This window comes from Microplitis demolitor, chromosome 5, assembly GCF_026212275.2.
Source record: "Microplitis demolitor isolate Queensland-Clemson2020A chromosome 5, iyMicDemo2.1a, whole genome shotgun sequence".
NCBI lineage: Eukaryota > Metazoa > Arthropoda > Insecta > Hymenoptera > Braconidae > Microplitis > Microplitis demolitor.
The window spans coordinates 9619022-9642165 of NC_068549.1; the positions used below are offsets into that span (position 1 = coordinate 9619022).

A 23144-nucleotide genomic window follows, 5' to 3' on the forward strand; every position below is an offset into this window, starting at 1 on the left:
TTTATCTATTTGACTGAATGATCTAAATTTTGCTGCAAGTCTATAAGTTCAGGAGAACTCTTTCGAATGCTGCAAGAACCATCTATAGCTCATTCATTAAAAAGATATGAGAGGTTTGCATCTATACACACACACACACATACACACACACACACACACACACACACACACACACACACACACACACACACACACGGGCATCAATCTAAAAATAGTCAGAATAGCTTCCTAGGACCTCAAAACGTCGACATCCGATGAAAATTCGATTTTCGAAGATCGGGATGAAACCAATAACTTCCGGAATATTTCGAAAATCGTCCATTTTCTTAACGGGAAGTTGAAAATTTAGGCTGATTAATTGTGTTCATCGAAAGTTATCGTGTTTACGAAGTTTCATTTGGATATTCTATATTTTAACATCCTGATTTAATTCTTAACCAATTTAACTTTTCTTCAGAACAACTTTCATTAATTTCTGCCTGAATCTATTCGTTTTATCAAGAATAATCGTAAATAAGCGTTCATACATTGCTTTTTTTTTTAAATTAATATTTTTGATGATAATAATTTTGTGTTATATGCATGTAAGTTACGCATCGAGGTTTTAGTCCTAAATACCCGGTTTTTAATATCATAATAAAAATTAGTCAAAAATATCCTAGTAATTAATATTTAAGTACAAAAATCAGCAGATACAATAAGTATATATCAATATATCAACTAGTGCATATATAATTCAAACAAAATCAAGCATAGTTTACGTATGATTCAAGTAAGACGAAACATGAATCATTCATGATCAAGTGTGATATATGCAAAGTTATGTCTGATCATGCAAAGTTATATTCAATCGTGCATGATCATGCGTGACGAGGAATGAATTATCATACATCATTCATGCAAAGTCGTGCATAAGGATGTATGATAGGCCATGCATACCATACACGGCCATGTATGATTCATTGGCAGTCATGTCCAATCATGCCTGACCGTGTATTAAGAGCAATGGACGTTCATGCATGAACCTGTATGCCTTAGTATGATTTTACATGAGCATTCACGATCATGCCTGATCTAGCAGAGCCATACTCAATCATGCATGATCGATTGTGTTTAGCGAAAAAATAATAGTCATATATGACTGAGTATGGCTTTGCATGATCGTACATGAGCACGTCTAATGCATGAATATTGGAACTTGTTCACGAATGATCCATACAAAGCCATATGCAATCATGCTTGACTAGGCGCTGTTGGCACCTATCTGCGGCAATTGTAGAGTACCATACTTCTCACTTCCCGGGAAAAAATGATCAGACTTGATCAGACATAAACAGACATGAGTCTTCAGGCATGATTAAACCGATCAGGCCTGTTCATGTCTGATGAAAAAATGGCTCTGTATAAATATATATAATTATGCATAGCTACATATAATTATTTATCTACAATGATATATAATTATTTCTATAAAAATAAGAAATAAAAAAAAATTCGGACGTGTGCAGGATTTGAACCGTGGACCTTGCGCTTGAAAGTTAACCCGCTACCCGTTAACTTAAGAGATTGAATTCATAAGTAAGTACCGTATGAACTTCAAGTAATACAAATCTTACACGTGATAGGTTCTCAGTCAACAAAATTTTATATCTTATACATGATCGATTTATAGTCAACAAAATTTTGTATCTAACTTATTAATTATTGATATATAGTTATATAAAATTATATGCAAGTTATATATAATTATAACTACGTTAGCTATTTATAATTATAACTAAGTTACCCGGTAAAAAATGTTCAGACATGACCATGCCTGTTCCTGTATGACCAGGCCTGAAATTAGACATAGTCATGTTTGTTCATGTATGATTAGTCTTGAAATTAGACATGATCATGCTTGTTTATGTATGATCATGCATGGTCATGTCTGAAGCGACAAATGCCTTCAGGCCTGATCATGCATGGGCATGTGTATTTATGCATGAGCTTGTCTGAAGTGTTAAATACTTCCGGCCTAATCATACATGACCATGTCTGTTCATGTCTGATGAAGCATGACCATGTCTGTTCATGTCTGAAAGGTTGTATACGTTCAGGCCTGATCATGCATGACCATTTCTGATCCAGCCTGATATATGGGATTAAATTTAAAAAACCTAATTATAATTATAGATAACTAACTAAATTATGTATAGCTAACGTAGTTATAATTATATATAACATATCTAATATCGTATAACTAATACTATATTAGATATGTATATTACATATCATATATGTATATTACTATTGTAAAAACCGTAAGATGGACGGTAGAGTAAAAGGTCTTTTATGATAAAATGTAATTTAAATAGTTATTATACTAAAAATTACATTTATCATTAAAAAATTGTTATTATTAGTAAAATAATAATAATAATAATTGATTTTTTTTTATTTTTCTTATTTATTTATTTATATATGTAATATTACTATATATCAATAATTAATAAATTAAATATAAAATTTTGTTGATTAAGAATCTATTACGTATAAGATTTTTATTACACTGAGAAAAAAAATACTATTTTCCAAGCAAGAATTTCTTGGTTCAAGAAATCTGTTCAAAATATTTATTTTATTATTATTAATTATCAATTTCTTGAGAAAAGAGCATCAAATTTATTCTTGTTATTATATGAATTTGATATTACATTGTAAGTAAACAAAAGAATAGCTTTACTTGAATTAAATAAAAATTATTTCTTTCAATTCTACGGAATTCTTGAGACAAAATTATGCATTCTTGAAAATTATCAAGAATATATGTTCTTGTATCAAGTGAATGTTCTTGATAAAAGTATTTTTTTTTTCTCAGTGTACTTGAAGTTCATACGAAACTTTCTTTTCAAATCAATCTCTTAGCTCCCCGTGAAGAAGCATTGCTGCTATAGTGCTGTCAAATATTTTCGAGATACAGTTAAATGAATCCGTTTTAGACGTAACAAGTAACGTGTGAGTAGCATTTATGGTCATCTTGCCTTGAGTATAGCAGAATTTGCAGTTGTACGGCTGAATCCAACTGTTGATATTTTTAGACCCAGGTAATCGTACGTGTTAGTAATCTCCAGCTCGTTGTTGTTGTAAATGAAGTGGAAATTTCCTGGGGGTTTTCCGCCTCGCCTACAGATTACGACTTTAGTTTTCGTGGTGTTAATTTGCAGGTGATTCTGAGTACAATAACCATTGAGCACGTTAATCTTCTTTTAAAGGTCCACATCCGACAAAGCCGTGATCACGAGGTCATCAGCATAAAGTAGTAGCAATATATCAACATAACTGTCAATATTTGTGCCCATACAGCCGTTTTCTCTCATGAACATTTCAAGGTCAGCAATAAAAGTTAAAAGTAAAAGTGGGATGAATAACTTCCCTCGGAGAACTCCTTCATTGATCTGAAAGTTATGGGACAGCTTACCATTGATCTGCATTTTCAAATGTGCAGTGTTAAAGATGTTTCGGAGTAGACCTACTAGTTTTGCACTCGGTCCAAGCTCAAAGAGCTTACGCCATAAGAGTCTGGTTTACCGAGTCAAATGCTCTTTTAAAATCGATGAACAGGAGGTACTGAGTTGCTTTCCTTTGCCGCAGTCGAAAATTCAATACAGCAACGAGTGAGAATAGTTTATATAGGCATCCACGGTGCAGGGTAATCATTGTAGGTTCTGCCGTTTAGAAGAACGTAGCTATTATCTTGCATAAACTGGGCTAATTTACGACCTCTTGAGGTGATTAAAGTATCTAGTGTCTTTCTTTCATAGTAAAGCGTTCTATCCGTAAGTAATTCATCTGGTATTTTAGCAAAGTCACCTAAACGAGCATTGAAATCTCATAGTAAGATGATCAAAAGGTGACCGTATGTGTCATTTATCTCATCAAGTACAGATTGAAGCAGTTCGAGGGAGATAACATTATCTCTTGTTGGTCTTAGATAAATACAGGCAATGATGCCTTTCAGACGTGGCGATTTTACATGGTAGAAGATCTAGCTGTCCGATACCTCAATAGTATTTACTTGAAAGTATCTTCTGGCAATAATAGCCACACCTCCACTGGCTCTTCCGGTGCTTCTTTCTTTAATAGCATAGGCACAGTAAGTTTGATAGTTACGCCAACCGAGAGGAAGATTAATGTCAAATGTCACCCAGGTTTCACAAATGCAGTATATGTCAATAAATTGCTGCAACGGCTAGAGTTCCATGTAAAAATACTTAGTTTTTTGGAGGCTGAGTTGAGGAAGATGCAGGCTGCTTCAAATTATTATTATCATCTTTTCTATGCGAGCTTACATCTGGGGGTCGAGTGATAATCGGATTAAATCCATTCGCCAACTTTACTTATTTTAAAGCATTGCCTTTCAGCAGAGTTTTTATACCAAGCCTATTTTTGTCCTCTGCAGCTTTTCTCAGGTTGGCTCTCCGGGTAAGTTCGTGGTGAGTGAGTTCATATGATATAGATATTTTGCTGTCTTTTAGAAGCTTGGCTTTTGAGGATAAGGTTTTTTCTTTGGTTTTCAACGAATTAAGCTTAACTCTGTCAATTTTGCTGTATTTATCAACAGTCTGGATACTGGAGATGTCTGACTCTGTGCCAAACTTGGTGCGGAGAAAGTTTTGTGTATGTGCACGAAAATTACCTTGATCCCAAGAATGATTCTTGATGATGATGTTAAGGCGCTTAGTTTCTTTTTCTTTTGCTTCAATGAGCTAATCTAGGTTTCTAATCTTGGCTTCCAAAGAATTCTAATCTTAGCTGACTATTGTTACAGCGTTCTCTGCGCTGGAGGATTCATGTGTTTCCAAATTAGTTTTGAGTAAGAATTTTGCCTTCGAGTTCCATCTGTTTTGCTTGAAGCTCTTTCCATTTAACATCCAAGGCTGATTCCATATTCATGGGTTCGTCTCGAATTCCATTGATTGCCGCAAGATTGCTAGTTTGCGCAGTAGAGATTCGAGTGTCTAAACTTTCTGTATGTGTCTTAGCTTCAGACTAAAGCATGACATCTCTGATGTTTTAAAGATATTTTAGGCTGATCTGCGATATTTGGGGCATAATGGACCACCTGAAAAAAAATTTGCTACAGAAAGAATTTTTTGTTCTAAACTAAAATGAATTTGAAAAATTTATTGATTGAAGCTCTTTTAGGTCAATAAATTATACTGCGGTTAAAATAAAAAAATAAAAATTTCAATAAAACTAGTTATATTAGCTAAATAAAATTTTTTTTCTGCCCTCCGGCCGGAAAGTGGCAACTTTCGGGCCGCTGCCCTAAACGAAGTTGCAACTTTCCGGCTCCGTCGAGCAGAAAAGTAGTATACGCACCTTGGCCAGTAAAATAAGAAAAGTCTCAGATCACATGTAATTGTTGGCCGAGGCGAAGCTGAGCTTACTTAAAAAAATCGCTTGCTTAAAAAGTTTGCTTCGTTGATAAAAACGAAATAGTATATTACGATACTAGGCTAGAAAGTTGAATTTCCTGGCGGATGGGATATCAAAGCCAAAGCGAAGCCGATCACATACGTCAGGGGATTCAGCATTCTGGTCGGAGGTCGTATACTATTTTTCTTGTTCCTCAGCGAAAAGTACGTTGAATTAATTAATATTTCGGGGCGATGCCGAGCGGTGAAGGGGGGGGGGGGTCGGTGGAGGGCCTGCCCGACTTTGGCAAAACTGAGGCGAAGTCGAAGTTTTTGCTCGTCGGGGCGGGCATCAAAAACATTAAATAATTGAAAAAGAAAACTATAGATTCAATTTTAGTTGAAACTAGGTATTTTATTTCTCTATTTAGTAATATATTATAGACTTCTTTATAAGCTCAAACACTAACTACAATAATACATAAAAGTAAGAATAAATTATCATCTCTCGTATATTTTCTTACTTTTTCTCTTACTTCATGCGTTCTTTTCGTTACTGATAACAAAGTTTTAGTCACAAGACTTTTTAAATTTCATTAAAATTTATGGTTATGATATGATAAATAAATAGACAGGCGCCCCGGGAAAAAAAAATTAGATATAATTAGATATAATCATATATAATTATATAAAATTATATATAATTTTATGTTATTTTGTATAATTATATATGATTATATCTAATTTTTTTTTAATTTTTATGTTTAATTGTATATAAAAATATATATAATTATATAAATTCATATATAGTCTTATATAACCATATATATTTATTAGACTGGGCCAAAAAAATCGACTATTTTTTTTTCTTTCGATACTGTGAAAATATTATTCCTGATGAACAAAAAAAATTATCCTGCAAGTTTGAGCGCTTAATATTGATATTAAGAGTTCTATCGTTACGACTATTCGTTTTTTGACAGAAATTTCATTTCTTACCCAAAACCCGTAAATCATCTATCTAAAAAATTTAAACTTTCAATTTTTTCCGAAAGCAGGCGTGCAAACTTTTTTCTTGCTACTTTGACTCTAACACTTAATTTTTTTGCGGCTGTGGCCCGACTTATGACTTATGCTTATGACTGTACTGCATCATGACGGTGATACCCTACTACCTCCCTTGTGCAATGGGGGAGCAGTGGCATAGGAAAACTACAATGAAAACCTAGCCACCCGGGAAAAAATGATCATACATGAATAGACATGAGTCTTCAGGCCTGATCAGACATGAAAAATGGGCATGTCTGGCCAGGCATGTTCAGTTCTGATCAGGTATGTTCATTTCTGTTCATGCTTATCCGGATAAAAGGATTATAGACAAAAAAAAGCCCTATATAATTATATATAATTATGTATAACTATATTCAATTATTTATAATTATTTCTATAAATTAAAAAAAAAAATTCGGGCATGTGCAGGATTTAAACCGTGGACCTCGCGCTTGAAAGTTTAACCTGCTACCCGTTGACCTAAGAAATTCACTTGAAAAGTCAATTTCGTATGAACTTCAAGTAATAAAAATCTCATACGTGATAGATTCTTGGTCAACAAAATTTTATATCTTATACATGATAGATTTTTAGTCAACAAAATTTTATATTTAATTTATCAATTATTGATTTATAGTTATATGAAATTATATATAAGTTATACATAGTTATAACTACGTTAGCTATATATAATTATAACTAAGTTAGTTATATTTAATTATAGAAGACTTTAAATTTAATCCCCTATATCAGGCTGGATCAGACATGAACAGGCATGGTCAGGTCTAATCATTTTTTCCCGGGCAGTACAGTTTCGGTTTGAGTGAAGCTCCAGTGGTCGATAAAATTCCCACTTTACCGATCACTGGATCTTCACCCCGCGCCTAACGGTCAGAAACCTTCATTCGAGCCCGACGCGTGGCTAAGCGGTCACCCAGCCAAGTAGTAATCATGCTAGATGCTACTTAACTTTGGTGATCGTCCGAGCTACCTACGTTACTGACTCAGCCGCTGATAAAATTACTATTTGAAATTGTAATTTTTAGTTCAGGGAATATGATGACATTGATGTTGTATCCTATCCATATACTTGCTATAAATTCAGATTTTCTAATCGTCATTGTGGCTGAGCTGTCAATGTACTTGGTCGGGGTATGAAGAAACAGTGAGGGCCGGGTTTGATCCTAACGTCAGGCAAATAATTTTATTTTCTCATTCAACCTATATGTGTGTGTGTGTTTCCTGTTTGTCAGTAGGCAGTAGTACCTGAATAAAAATATTGACAACGGGGCTAGCCTTGGCACGATACTGGGCTACCTAGGCTCGACCTCCAAAGGTTGGTCTGATATCCGACCAACGTTCAAGTGATGAGTCTCCGTTCACCAGTCTTGTGCCATGATTCAGCCATTACTCAAGTGACAAGTCTTGGTTTGCCAGTCTTGGGACAAAGTTCAGCCAATACTCAAGTGAAAAGCCTTGGTTTGTCAGTTTTGGGGCAAGATTTAGCCAACGTTCAATTGATAAGTCTTAGTTTGCCAGTCTTGGGCCAAATTTCAGTCAATACTCAAGTAACAAGCCCTGGTTTACCAATCTAAATAACAAATGGTACCTAAAAACCTCTGGCTTCTATGTATAGCGTAACAGCCTAGTGCATAAAACACTTTCCTAGCAGCCATGAAGGACTAGGTTCGAGACCCAGCAAACGCCAAAAAATTAGTTTCATCGATCTACCTGATTCCTCTGTGTCTAAATGTAATTTCATATGTTACCATCACACACATGTTTACTAATATATACATATTTTTTAAAATTTATTTTTAATAAGTATAAGTGGTTATTTAGCTACAGTCTTGGCACGATTCTGTCACTCAAGCTTGGCTCGGTGTTATCATTTCGATGCTTAGACAGACTTGGGCCAAGCTTGGATTTCAAGCTTTCCCCAGAGTTAATAAATCTTTCGCGAAGCCTCGGCCAAGCTTGGGACTATCGTTTTTCCTATGAGGGGATAAAGCTTATTGAAAATTACCTAAAAATTTAATATCGACGTTCTAATTAGCAAATGGTCTAACTCCATTTCCTAAAATCTTACATTTATGCGAAAAAAAGGAAGTTAAACATTTTTCTTCATCGAAAAATCAATTCCATATCTAGTATATGTATAGTACTTTTGTCAAGGTTACTCAAATGATTTTTTCTCTGACTATTAGTATCTGAAAATATATATATTTATATATATATCATTTCCTATAAAATTGAAAAATACCAAAATTCCGTTTGTTCCTTTACGGCAATCTCTTGATGAAGTACATATAAAACTTATTACTATTGTTCTATAAAAAATGAAGATTATTCGCATGAGTGTAAGTTAGAGCAAGCTAAGTTAAAATATTCTGAATGATAAGCAGACATTCCTTAGACTTAGTGTATCTTTATATTACTGTTCTAAGTGGTAGCATCGCTTACATCCCCACTTCTTGGAATGCTTCTCACTAGCATTGCCTGATGTCCGGTGTATATCAGTAGACCGTTGTCCCACCTCAGCATCTGCGCATTATAAAAGGAGTCTTACTTGGCTGGGTCTAAAGCCCCTCGAGAGCCGCGCGCAGATAAATATGCGGGAGGGGCCGGAATTCCTCACTCGGCTGCATTCCAAGACTCCTTTTTTTTCCCGGTTGGAACCAACCTCCTTCCTATAGTACGATATCTCTCACATTCTGCTGCTCTTTCTCTTTCTCACTTTTAATCTCAAATCTCCACCCCCCCCATCTCTCTCTCTCTCTCTCTCTCTCTCTCTCTCTCTCTGTCTCCCTCTCTCTCTCTCTCTTTCTGCATCTTTTTCTTTTTACTTTCATACTTTATCTTTTCCTCGCGTGATATCTTGAATCTCTTAAACCGAGTCAGTCTTTTTAAAAAAAGTGATCTTATTCTTTTTAATTTATTGAATTTTTAAAAAGTAACCATTTTCCATCATAGAAGCTATTTATTTAATTTTAATGAATATGCATCTGTAATAATGTATAGTTATTGTATAGTTATTCTTATATATTTTATGAGTACTTATACTCCAACTTGATTATTTCCTTTCTTCTAAATCTCATAGCAAAAACAACTTTGTGTTTTTAACTATAATTATTTATTAATAATATAGTGACAGAAACAGTGATGCAATGGTTTAAAACCCTTCTATAGTTTTAAGTTTTTTATAGTCTCAAAGAAAATACAAAAATATCGAAAATTATAATAAAAATCTGGTAGTAAAACAAGAACAAAAAGATTTACTTTTAAGACAAAAAACATTCTATAAATGGTTCCTTTTCTTAGTCGTGAGGATTCTTTGAGATGGAGTGGTAAAGAGATTGCTCTGGAATTCAGAAATCGGACGAACATTCAGGTTGTTCGTGGACCCCGTACGTCGTGCGTGAGAGAGCAGTACATGTATAAATAGCTCGGAATTCATAAATTGCTGTCGTTTATACAGGAATACCCAGTATTCCTAACCCTTTCCACTGTCTCCATATTTTGCTTCTGTTTTTTTATTTTCTTCATTATTATTCTTGCTAAGGTAATCTCGTTGGATAGGTTGGAATGCGTTTATCATAGAAAGTGAAATAGACATTAATATAAAAGACAGGAAAGATAATATCATAAAGGTTCTTTAAATTCTTTTGGGAGTTCACCAATCCTAAGTTCTGTGTCGTTCTACACTTTTATTTGTATAAATCTATAGATAGTATACCGATGAGCTAATAATTTATGTTCTTTGAATTTTTCTGAATTTTGTATATATATATCTATATATATATATATATATATATATATATATATATATATATAGTGTAGTAGGTTAAAATTCCTAACTTATCGAGAATCGTTGGAATTTTATTGCCTTTTTGGAGTACTTGGTAAATATAAAGAACGTTCAGACCGTTGAATATAAATTATTGTTTATTTTTTATATAATAATTACAACTTTTAAAGATATATTATATAATATTTTATGTATGTATAAAGGGAAACTAATCCATTGGTTCAAGAGAAAAGATAATAAAAATAATGTTGACAATAAAGCACACCCAAATGGTTCGCAATAAAAAGTATTGTTTTTCCGCAAACTTAGCAAGTTAAAAGATACAACAAGTTCAATATTTAGTCCAAAGATAATAGTGTATCTAAAAATACGGCCATGAAAGGAAAACAGTTATGGATTGAAAGGATTGTCAGGGATTTTTAAAAATGAAAATAACAAAAGAATATATAATGGTTAAAACAAGATAGTCAAATTCTATCAAAAGCATGATTATAAGGTTAGATTAGAGACATGCAAACGTGAGGGATAAAAGAGAAGAAAATGGGAAAACACACGGACATATCCAGAAATTTCATCGTGGTCGGTGCCATGATGCCCGCAACTTCAAGGTCAATTCTACTACTACACTCTACTACGACGCAAATATTGCTGACCAAGCGCAGGGTCGAACCTAGCCGGGCCCTATGTCTGGTTGTTTCCAGCGAGGGTAATAATGCTTCTTTTTTACCCGTCAATCCACATTCTTCAGTAGTGATGGGTCCTCCAACGCACCAATAAATATGTACTTTACATCGCTGGACCCCTTCTGTTTTTGTATAAATTAAGTACATTAAATTTACTACTAAAATTAGCCAATCTCCGTGTACATAATATTTAAAAAATAATTATATAATAGTTTGTTAATCAAATTATTTATAGATTAAAATAAATGTAAATTTAAAAAATAAATTATTTAGCGTGCAGTTGCCCAAGATATTTTAAAATACTTGCGTACGATCCTGAAAACTTAAGATGAGGTTTATTTTTTTACATCGAGCAAGAAAGACGCTTGCGCACACGCGGACCCAGATCGGTTGTACTAGTTGGAGTGAAGACGAATGCGAAATGTTGGAGTAAAAGAGAAGAAACGATAGCGTTGCTACAGAGTAAAAGGTAGGAAGGGATTTGAGGAATAGAAGGACGAGAGAAGAAACACAGATCAGTGAGAAGGAGTAAATGGAGAAGGAGTCTGGACGGAGAGAAGGCATTCTCGGTTGTTGTCCATCGAAGGATATAACGAGTAAAGAGAAGGGAAGAGAGAGAGATAGAGAGAGAGAGAGAGAGAGAGAAAGGGGATCCCTTAAAAATTGAAACCCAAAAGTGGGGATTGGAATTTTGGGCCCACAACCGAACAGTCTGGAGGAAGCCTTCGCGAAGATGAGGTGATCCGCACGACGCGGATTCACATTGCGAACAACTGCGTGAAGTGTACTAATTCAAAAGTCACGTAGCGGCATGGACCCACAGTATACATTGTGCGTACTCGTACCGGCCCAACAGTACCGTACATATGTGGATAATTATAACTCGGGCCACTCCGCGATTAACAACGAAAGACATCAACGATATCATCAACGCCAGTACCAGAGAAATTATCATCAATTGCAGTACCAACCACAACATCAGGTCCAACAATGTTTAAATCATAGGCAACAATCTAAACATTATCAACATCAATCACAAAAATATCATCACCAGCATCAAGAAGAACAAATATACGAAAATATTGTGTCGAATTATCGAATGAGAGTGTGTTATCAAAATGATTATGAGAATGATGAGCAGATTCAAAGATTCTACTGGGAGCAATGCTACAGGCAAAATGATAGTGACGCCACCGCGTACTACTACTGCGAATACGTAAGCGGTGTTTTTTTTTTTTTTTTTTTTTTTTCATGTATATATTTATGACTATCATTTTGCAAGAAGATTTTTTTTGTGTTCATTACTGAAAATATTTTTGTAGACATTTTCAAAAACATTTCTTCGAATTACAATTCTTCATCTAAATTGAAAAAATTCGCTCGAAATCCTATAACATTTACTATTTAGAAAATAAAACACATTTTTTTTTATCTATTGTTATTTTTCGTTAACTAAAAATATTTTTCTGGGCTTAACAATAATATAGTTGTGTAGAATACAAAAGTTACAACTTTTCGAAAAAAATTTAATTATTTATCATATCATTTAAAAAATACCTCAAACTTTTGAAATTTTCCATTTATCAATTTGTTGTTAGAAATTTTATTTAGATCATGCAATCTTCTACAAAATTGATACTTTGATTTTTTTCATACAATTTTAAAAACTTTAGTAATGTAATAGTGAGTGATGATTTATATTAAAATTTTGATAAAAATTTACTCAAACTTGACCCAATGAAGGTTTTTATAAAAAAATTAAAGTTATATAATAAAACTTTTACGACCGACATAATGCGACTAAATAAATATATATTAAAACACTCATTTTTATATTGAACCATTGAATTTGGCTACTGGTCACTTTGAATTTAGCTACCTTATTAACATGACCAAAATCTCTAGGCTGCACATGCGCATTTAATTAATCAGCATACGCATTATACGCATGTGTAGATCGCGGCAACGTCAGCTGAATTTTATAATCTTACATATCTCTATTAATTGATACAATATAACACCAAAGATGATTTTTTAACTTCCTGCTAAAAAAATCGATGATTTTCAAAAATTCGGGAAGTTATTGTTTTCACCTCGATTTTTGAAAATCGAGTTTTCATCAGATGTCGACGTTTTGAGGTCCTAGGAAGCTATCCTGACTATTTTCAGAATGATGTTCTAGTGTCTGTATGTGTATGTTATGAATGGTCTATAACCTTTTAACTAATAAACTGATTTGGATGGTTATGGTGGCAATCGATAGAGCTTGTTGGCCATCAACTTTCCTGAAAATTGCAGATCATTTGATCAAGTAGACTCGAAAATATTTGCGAATTTTAACAACTTTTTTATCAACTTCAAAATCTAATCAGTTCTAGAACATCATAAGCCGCGTCGAATGCGACCTCGAGCGTCTCAATCGGTTAATTCGTTCGAGAGATATCGTTGGAGAAAGAAATGTAAACAACCGATTTTTTTCGATTATCTTTGAAGTGACTTATCCGATTAATTTCAAAATCTAATCAGCTCTAGAATTTAATAAAACGCGTTGATTGCTACCTTAACGATCTCAATCGGTTGATGCGTTCGAGAGATATCTTTAGAGAAAGAAATGGTGAAAAACAAGTTTTTACAAATATCTTCGAAACGGCTGTACCAATCGATTCCAAATTTTAATCAGCTCTAGAATTCAAAAACATGCGCCGATTGCCACCTCAAACGTCAAAATCGGTTGATTAGTTCAAAATATATCAGCGCTTAAAAGTGAAAAAAATAACAAAATGTTATTTTTTCCGGATAAATCAAAATATAATGTGCTAAAATGTGTCTAAAATCATACCAACTCTTTCTCTTTATAGTCTCTTTCGATCATCACATAATGTCATCTAACTTGTTTTTTAGATTTAATCATAATGTCAGCAAGAAATTGAAAAAACTCAGTTTTTAATATTTTTCTCGGATATTTCATATATTATTGCTTTGAACTAAGTCAAAACTTTTTCAAATCTTAATTTTTATCACTGAAATTGATTTCTGCCTCAATACATTTATTTCATAGAACATAATCGGGAATAAAAATTTAAAAGCCGCTTCTTCATTAATGATTTTCGATTCTTAACTTTTCAAACTCTAGCATAAAACGTAACTTGTTAGACCTTGAAAAGCTCATAAAAAAATAATAGCATGTAATAGCATTTTCGAGCTCGAAAATATATTCACAGTGATGTTGTCAAGCTTCTTGAGGTCGAAAACGGCGAGAAGTTTTTGGGCTGGCCCGCAGGGCCAACCGACGCCCAGATTTTTTTATTAAGTTAAGTTTTCTTAAGTGAATAGTATTAAACAAAGTATTCAATTTTACGAAGTATAACGCTTTTTTAATAATAATATAGTTCATTATTTTCATAACTCTGACTGCATGACGCTGACGTTAGACATTTAACGGCGTTTTTCTTCATGCATTCATTACATAGACTATTATATACATCTCGTGAAATCGAGTATAATATCGATTCTACATGACGTATAAGATACTATTTTGACCCTGAAACTTTAGTTCCTTAAGAGCCATAATTACAAAATTTATTAGTATATTACATACCGAGGAAGGAAAATAGGACATTCCAAGCCGCATGTATATTTACCTACCATAGCTGAGAGGGTGGCAAATAATCGGATCAGGACGTCCTACCTTCTTCCGTGGTGAGTATACTATTTTTCACCAAATCTGCAATTGAAAGTTAAAATTTTTGCCTCTATTTGTAGGACAATGGCGCATGCGTTAATTTTTATCATTTGTTTCCTCAAATATAAAAAGCTACTTTTTATCCTCTAAATAGACAGGAATTAAAACTTTCAGTCGAGGTATGGTGAAAAAATCATTTAGACGTTCCAATCCACGTGTTTGCCACCCACGCCTTCGGCTCGGGTGGCTTAGAATGTCTTCCTTTCCTTCCATGATGTGTAATATACTATTTCAAACGTTACAGTTCGACAAGTAGGCTCAAAAAGAATATTTTTTTAGATGTATAATATTTACATTAATATGTATAAAAAATAGCCGTAATGAAATACTTGTGATTCCATTTTGTTCATTTAAATAAGCTCCCTGTTTAGAAAATCTTATAGAATCCAATAGTTTCTTATAAATTCCCATAGACATTTTATAAGAATGAATAAGTTCTATGAGAAGTGCTATAGTTAAGTATAGGGCCTTATACCTTGGCTATAAGAATCTATCGGATTTTTTAAGCAGGGCTGAAGCATACGATTTGTATATACGTGCGTATAAAGATAATTGTCGTTGAAAAGAAGGACAGTATATGTTGTACATGTTCTGTGGCATTTAGTAATTCAATGAATAACTGATTAATAATAATGCAAATAATAATCGATTTTTGATGAACTTACTCTTATCATCAGATATAAAAGCGAAAGTATTAAAAATAAAAATACTTATATTAGAACAATTAATTTTAATATGGTGATAATAAGTCATATTTTTTATAAATTTTTTTATCCCAAGTAACTAAACTTTTTAATGAATTTTAGTCCGATTATCTAAAAGATATATTTTGTTCTTATTTCAGGCAAAGAAAGAAATTTACGATGTTAAACAACAGAGGTTATGTTTAGCTCAAGATGAATATGACCACCTTAATAATGCTTTGACAACCCTTGGAGCTTCACGTACAAGTTGTAAGTGTTTTAATTTTTTTAAATCTTCCATTTTACATTATTCAAAAAATTAATGTTACTTATTTCCAAAAGATATTTAAAAAATTTACTAAATAAATATTTTACGAAATATCTTTTAAAGTTTAGTTGATTCAATTTTTAATATTAATAAAAAAAAAAATGTGATTTACAGTGTGCTCCAGCTCAAGTTCTCTCAGTACAAAGTATGATCCTGATCTTCTGAAGTCTGACGTAGCTCTGGCAAGGAGTCGTGTATCAAGGCTCAAGAGAGAATTGGAACAGATAAGAGCTGAAATGAATTGTACACAACGCGGAGTTGACACGTTAGCAAGGTAAAAACGATACTATATCATTGTTTTTAAATTTATTAATAATAAAAAAAAAATAATTAATGATTTATTTTTTCTTTCAGTGTGGAACTAAAACTCAGTGCTCATCAAGGTGGCTGTTACAATATAACAGAAGCTCAAGCTATAATGACAGAATTAAGAAATATTCAAAAGTCTTTAAGCTCAGGTGAAAAAGAGAAGGCTGAATTAATGCAATCTTTAGCGCAGCTTAAAGACGAATTAACAAGATTACAATTGTGTGAAAGTAGCCCAGATGCCAGTACACTAAGTTTACCACAAGATAAATTAAGTACTGCATCTCAAACAGATTTATCTGGTGAATTAGGATCTATCGGAACAAGATTAGCTGAGATGGCACGTATGAGGTTAGAGTATGACGAAGCTCGTAAACGAGTCCAACATATTCAACAGCAGTTAGCTGATTTAGAGGAAAAAGTAACACCGGGTCAGACGGAAAGTGACAAAGATAAACTTTTATTGTTTCAAGAGAAAGAACAGCTTCTTCGAGAACTAAAAAGCATTACACCTCGTACAAGAACTCAGCAAGATATGAAAAAAATTCAGTGCGAAATTCGTAAATTAGAGCAAGATCTTACCAATGCCTTAGAGCTATCCAATAAAACTATAACAGATCGTGTCCGTCTTCATGAAGAAAGACAATTGCTTTTACAGCAGTTACGAGATGCACTGAGATCAATGACAATGTTAGAGAGTCAATTAAAAACATTAAGTGCAAGCACATTATCTGTTAGTAGCAGTTCAAGTTTAGGAAGTCTCAGTACGACTAGTAGCAAAGGAAGTCTTAGTTCGGGTCTCAGCTTTACAGATATTTATGGAAGTCCCCAGTGTCTTGGTCCAGTTCAACAAGAACGTCCAGTAGATATGGTTGACCTCCATAGACGCGTTGAGAGACTTCTTCGAGGATCCGAACAGAATCTTGGAAGTACCGGAACACCATCATCAGGTCGATCACAACCAAGTCTGTCACCAAGGTCTAGCTTATCCAGTGTTAGTCCTCCAGTTTCTCCATTATATGAAAATGCTCCTGTAGGACCACCACCAGCTTACGAACAAGTTGAAATGCAAAGAAAACAACAACAAAGACTCTTTGGAACCACTACTACTACTCACATAGATCGCTGTCAATTAGAGGACAAATTAGCTGAACTTAAAATCAGTCAGCAAGCCATTCAAGAACAGAAAACTGAACGACTTAAAGCCAGTTCACAACCACCTCTTGAAATCCAATCTGGAAATATGTCTCAAGGTAGCGGATTAGGAAGGCCTGCTCACTCATTACCCCAAGAACCTCCACTTTCACCTATTAGTGAGACACCACCTCCTATGGACAGTAGGTCCAGAGCGAGCAGTTCGGGAACTAATACCAGATCTGTATCTGCTGCCGTATCTGATGAAAGTGTAGCTGGAGATTCTGGAGTCTTTGAAGCTTCTAATAGAAAGAGACCATCAAGGTTACAAAACTTTAATACTCTTGCCTTTGGAGATATGAATCTGGAAACTGCACAAGTGCAAATTAAACTTAGGTAAATAAACTTTATTATATTTTAAAATAAATACACGGAAAATAATATGCAATACAATCAACTTTCTAGTTATTCCCAGTTGAATGTCAAGCTCTTAAAAAAAGTAGTTTTCTGATTGATTTTTAGAGCTTGCTATTAAAATGATAATAACTGGAATGTTATTTAAATATAGGAAATCGAAAATCACGAAGAGGCACCTCTTTAATATTAATATAAAGAGCTCAAATTTTACCAGGATTTTTTATTATCATCTTGAACTATATTTTTACGGTAACTAAAGAAAAACAAATTATTTATTTATTTTTTTTTTGCCTACCTTAATATATATGTATATTAGACTGGTCCAAAAAAAATAACAATTTTTTTTTTTATCGATACTGTGAAAATATTAATCATGATGACCAAAAAAAATTATCGTTCAAGTTTGAGCCCTTAATATTAATATTAACAGGTGTATCACGCAATTTTTGATTTTCTTATAATGAGCGGGTTTTTGTCTCATAACTCCCAAACAATTGAGATAAAGGAAATTGACTCGAATACATTTCTTGTAGAAAGTTGAATGTTCTACAAAAAAGGTCTGATTGAAATTTTTCGTTAGATGAACCGTTTTCTAATATTCATGCCTTGAACATTGGTATGATTTTACAATTTGATTGTTCAACTTTGAAATTTTGTAATTGATTGTAGAGAATTTAATTTCCTACAAGACTGCTAAATTCAAAAATCGTAAAAAATTTTTTTGGCATAGTTATTTAGAAAATAGAGAAAGCGAATTTTTTTCAATGTATTTTAAATGGGAAAGGGGATCCCCTAGTGCACTAGCTCAATTTTTGAGATATAGAGCTGAAATTTTAGGGGAATTTTTTTTTTTTTTATTAAAGTTACTTTTGAGATGTATTTAATTAAAATAAAAAATTAAATTTTTTTTCTGACGCAGTCATTACATATATTCATTTATTAAAAAATAAATTTCAGATATTCTATCAGTGATGGGCTTCTTCATATTGGTATTGAAAGAGCGAGAAATTTAGCAGCTCTATTTATACCTGAAAATAGTAAAGTGTAAGTACAATTTTTTTAAACTTAAAATGTTTAAATTCATTGAAGCAAATTTAAATTAACAATCAAAATAAAGATACTTTATCGTGGAATGAACATATAACCGATGTTTGTAAGCGCAGTTGAAAATACACAAACAAGTTTTTAGTGAAGACATTAAAATTAAATTTATAACTACACTAATTTCCTCAATATTCGATTATTGTGCTGCAATCTACACTAATATTACTCAAAGTCAGTAATATAAATTACAACGAAAGCTTAATGCTTGTGTTCGTTCCTATATAAAAGTTAGTAGATTTGAGCACATTACACCATATTATTGTAAACGGCTGGATCACATTAAAAAAATTATTATCATTTTTTAAGGTGACTCTTCTTAACTATTAGACTTTTTTATTCTTGTTTTAAAGGAATAACGGCTCTACTGATCTGTTTAATTGACATCTTTGATAATTAAATCATTACAATCTATACAATTAATGTATAATATTATAGAGTACATTTAAAATAATGCTTTTTAGTATTATTAATTCACATGTAATAACTTATACGTCGTTTAGATTCTGAAAAATAATTTGACAGTTAAGCAAATCAGTGAAGCCATTATTCCCTTATGCACAAAAATTATTATTATAATTATAATTATTATTATTATTATTATTATTATTATTATTATTATTATTATTATTATTATTATTATTATTATTATTATTATTATTATTATTATTATTATTATATTTCTTAATCTAAATTTATATATTAATTTAATGTCATATTATTTTGGACGGCCACAAGAATTTTTGGTCTTATGATCAAAAACATAATATAGATTAATAAATAAACATTAAATCAATTAAATATTTTTATAGGTATATTAAGGCGGCTTTATTGCCCATGCAACCACCAAACAACCATATGTGTTGTACAAAACCAATTATGGATCTTCGTAAGCCTACATTTGGTGAGAGTTTTCCCATCTCTGTGCCACTTAACAAACTTTACACCAAGACGTTACAAGTTAATGTATGGTGTGCAAGCGGCGAGCCTGAGGAGTGCTTGGTAATTCATAGTTTTTAATAAATTATATTAATTTGAAATATAAATTTTATTAATTAGTTATTTTGATGACTTATCTAGGGTTCAGCCCAAGTCTCACTTGCAAACTTTAGTCCCGAATCACCCAGCATAAAGTGGTACAATATTTTATCCTTTCGTTTTATGCAATTATCAACGTCTGATAATTCAAGCACGAGTACAAGCTCAATCTCTTCTAAACTCACTAAACATGACAAACAAGAGTCAGATATTTCTGTTTGTAGAAGTGGAGTTCAGTTACAAAATACGAAAGAAGAGAGCAGTGACGAAAGTACTATAATCAGTTCACAGACATCTACTCTTACACGAAATCAGGGCTGCGATGAATTACAAACGGCTGTCTCTTTGCGATTAGAAGAGCTTGCTAATTGCTTAGGCAGTCCTGAGGAAGAAGATGAAGAGAGAGATAGTGATAGTGTGAGTGAAGATAGTGATGAAGAAGGTTTACTAGTTGAATTTATGATGGAGGACAACATATTAGAGGATGTTCTCGAACATGAAGAAGAAGAAGAAGAAGATGAAGATGAAGAAGAAGAAAGACTGTCAGAAGAGTCTAATCAAACTCAAGATAAAGAAACAAACACTGAGTGTATTTTTATTCCAGAACAGGGTAAACAAAGAAAACTATCAGCTGCAGGAATTGTTCTTGGTGCGGTACATGATGATAAGAATTCAATTGTTATTAAGCGAAGCCAAACATTCTCACCAAGTGCTGCTGTTAGCAGGAATCATTATATTTGTCGAGTAAGTAGGTTGTAATTTACTTTATTCATTAACCACATATATTTATATGAATACACTAGTTGCGAACACCTGCTTCGCTGGGTAATTTTTTAGTGGTGCATTTATTTATGTGGTACATTTTCTGGACTACTCTAAAAATTTCGAAAATGATCTGATAAGTTCTAAAGTATTCGAATGTCGAACATCACTTCAAATTAATTCTGATCGTTCTAAAATAATGTCCGATCGAGTTGTCCCGATTACTTTCGTGTAATTTGTGACTTTGAAATATATTTTTCAATTTTTAGAATATCTACAAAATTTTTAAAAGAAGCCAGAGTATCCTACACCGATGGAATAATTTTTAAGTAATTTAATGTATTAACATATATATTGGAATTTTCCACAATGTCATCTAATTTCCAGAACATTGTAGACTTTGAAGCTTTCCGAATGATTCTCCAAATATTTGGAACAATTTAACCCTTCAGAACATAAGTCTTCCGTACCACAGTCATTCCTATCGTGATGAGAAAAAATCTCACGCCTATTGTGCAAGTGCCAAGAGCGAAATTTAAAAATATTTTAATAATTTTAGGCTGTATATCAAGTAAAATACAATATCAAATATTATTTATTTGAATACTAAGAATTAAAGAGTAATTCTTTATAAATTATTTGTTATAAATATTCTTTATAAATAATTATTACATTTTTTATTTTAATTAAAATACTGGTGTATACCTGTATAGGTACACTTGTAAACAACATGTAGAAGCCTGTTTATTTGTATTTCTAAATACATGGAAAATGGCGGCTAGAAACCACGGAGACTGCCGAAATCAAACGAAGTCATACGAACAGCAATTTTTTTTTGTGTCTGACTTGACTCACGCGATAAAAGAAACTCTCACAGTTAATAAACAAATTTTTTTTTTTCTTTAATTTTCAAGTTTAAAAAATTTTGTTTTTTTTAGTATCATTTAGAGGATTGAATTTTAGAAAGGTGAAAAACATTTCAGGGGGTCATTCCATTTGAATTTAGAAAGAATAAGAATTTTTTAAAAAGTGTGAAAGAATCTCTCTACATGATAGTTCTGAAGGGTTAAAACATTCTAAACTAATTAGAATTAAGTTGAAGTGATTTAAATCAACTAAGTCCAATTTGGAGCATTCCAGTTTTATCTAGAAATTTTTAGAACAATCCAGAACATTCTCAACCAGTCATAGACAAATCTTCAAAGTTCACCTTCTTTCAATCCCCATATATTTTACACCCTTATAGTTATCAACTCGTAACCACCCCCTTGCACCATGGGAGACTCGTGACTACTACCGCATACGAACACTATTCGATTGCGATGTTTAGTTTCGGCTGCAAATCGTACTATAGGCACAAACACCTCCTCCTTTATATAATATATGTATATATATATATATAATAGATTGTGTCAGAAAAAAAAATTTATTTTTTATTTTAATTAAATACATCTCAAAAGTTACTTTAATAAAAAAAAATCTGGGCGTCGGTTGGCCCTGCGGGCCAGCCCTAAAACTTCCCGCTTTTTTCGAGATCGAGGAGCTCAAAAACATTACTGTAAATATATTTTCGAGCTCATCGAGCTCGAAAATGCTATTATATGTACTCGCTTTCTTATGAGCTTTTCAAGCTCTAACAAGTTATGTTTTATGCTAAAGTTTGAAAATTTAAGAATCGAAAATCATTAATGAAGAAGCGGTTTTTAAATTTTTATTCCCGATTATGTTCAATAAAATAGAAGTATTGAGGCAGAAATCAATGTCAATGACCAAAATCAAGATTTGAATGAGTTTTGACATAGGTCAGAGCAATAATATATGAAATATCCGAGAAAAATATTAATAACTGTGTTTTTTCAATTTTTTGCGGATAATATGATTTAAACTTAGGAACAAGTTAGATGACATTATATGATGATAAAAAAAGATTATAAAAAAGAAGAGTTGGTATAATTTCAGACACATTTTAGTACATCATATTTTGATTTATCCGGAAAAAATAACATAGAATGTTATTTTTTTAACTTTTTGACGCCGATATCTTTTGAACTAATCAACCGATTTTGACGTTTGAGGTGGCAATCGGCGTGTTTTATTGAATTCTAGAGTTGATTGAAATTTGAAATCGATCGATCCTGCTGTTTTAAAGATTCTTTAAAAAACATGTTTTTTACCATTTCCTTCTCCAACGATATCTCTTGAACGCATCAACTGAATGAGATGGTTGTGACGGCGATCAACGTCTTTTTTCAAGTTCTAGAGCTGATTAGATTTTAGATTGTCAGGACAGCTTCCTAGGACCTCAAAACGTCAATGTCTGATGAAAACTCAATTTTCGAAAATCGAGGTGAAAACAGTAACTTCCCGAAATTTTTGAAAATCATCGATTTTCTTAGCGGGAAATTCAAAAAATTCTCCTAAAATTTCAGTGCGATATTTCAAAAATTGAGCTGGTGCACGAGGGGTTCCCTTTTCCCATTTAAAATAAATTGAACAAAATTTGTTTTTTCTATTTTGTAAATAACTATGTTAAAAATTTTTTTTCCGATTTTTGAATTCAGAGATTTCGTATGAAATTTAATTTTCTACAAAAAAGGTCTATTTTGTCATACGTTTAAAATTGATAGAAAAAAAGTTATGTGAGTTCCAAACTTAGGGGGAAAAAGTTGAATTTTTAGGATGAAAAAATTTTG

At 32.5% G+C, this 23144-nt stretch overlaps 1 protein-coding gene across 5 annotated transcripts in view; it reads left to right on the top strand.

Annotated features, from left to right (window-relative positions):
* LOC103577992 (protein kibra) overlaps nucleotides 1-23144 on the top strand; it is a 79406-nt gene that overhangs the window by 45012 nt on the left and 11250 nt on the right. For 4 of the 5 annotated variants that reach the window (XM_053739608.1, XM_014443010.2, XM_014443012.2 and 1 more), the window contains exons 5-10: nucleotides 15527-15635; nucleotides 15808-15967; nucleotides 16048-17529; nucleotides 18508-18594; nucleotides 19464-19653; nucleotides 19732-20433. In XM_053739608.1, coding sequence (XP_053595583.1) covers nucleotides 15527-15635; nucleotides 15808-15967; nucleotides 16048-17529; nucleotides 18508-18594; nucleotides 19464-19653; nucleotides 19732-20433 — 2730 coding nt within the window. Of the gene's footprint in view, nucleotides 1-11488; nucleotides 12157-15526; nucleotides 15636-15807; nucleotides 15968-16047; nucleotides 17530-18507; nucleotides 18595-19463; nucleotides 19654-19731; nucleotides 20434-23144 lie in introns of those variants that run through there. The other variant, XM_014443009.2, reaches the window with a different exon arrangement.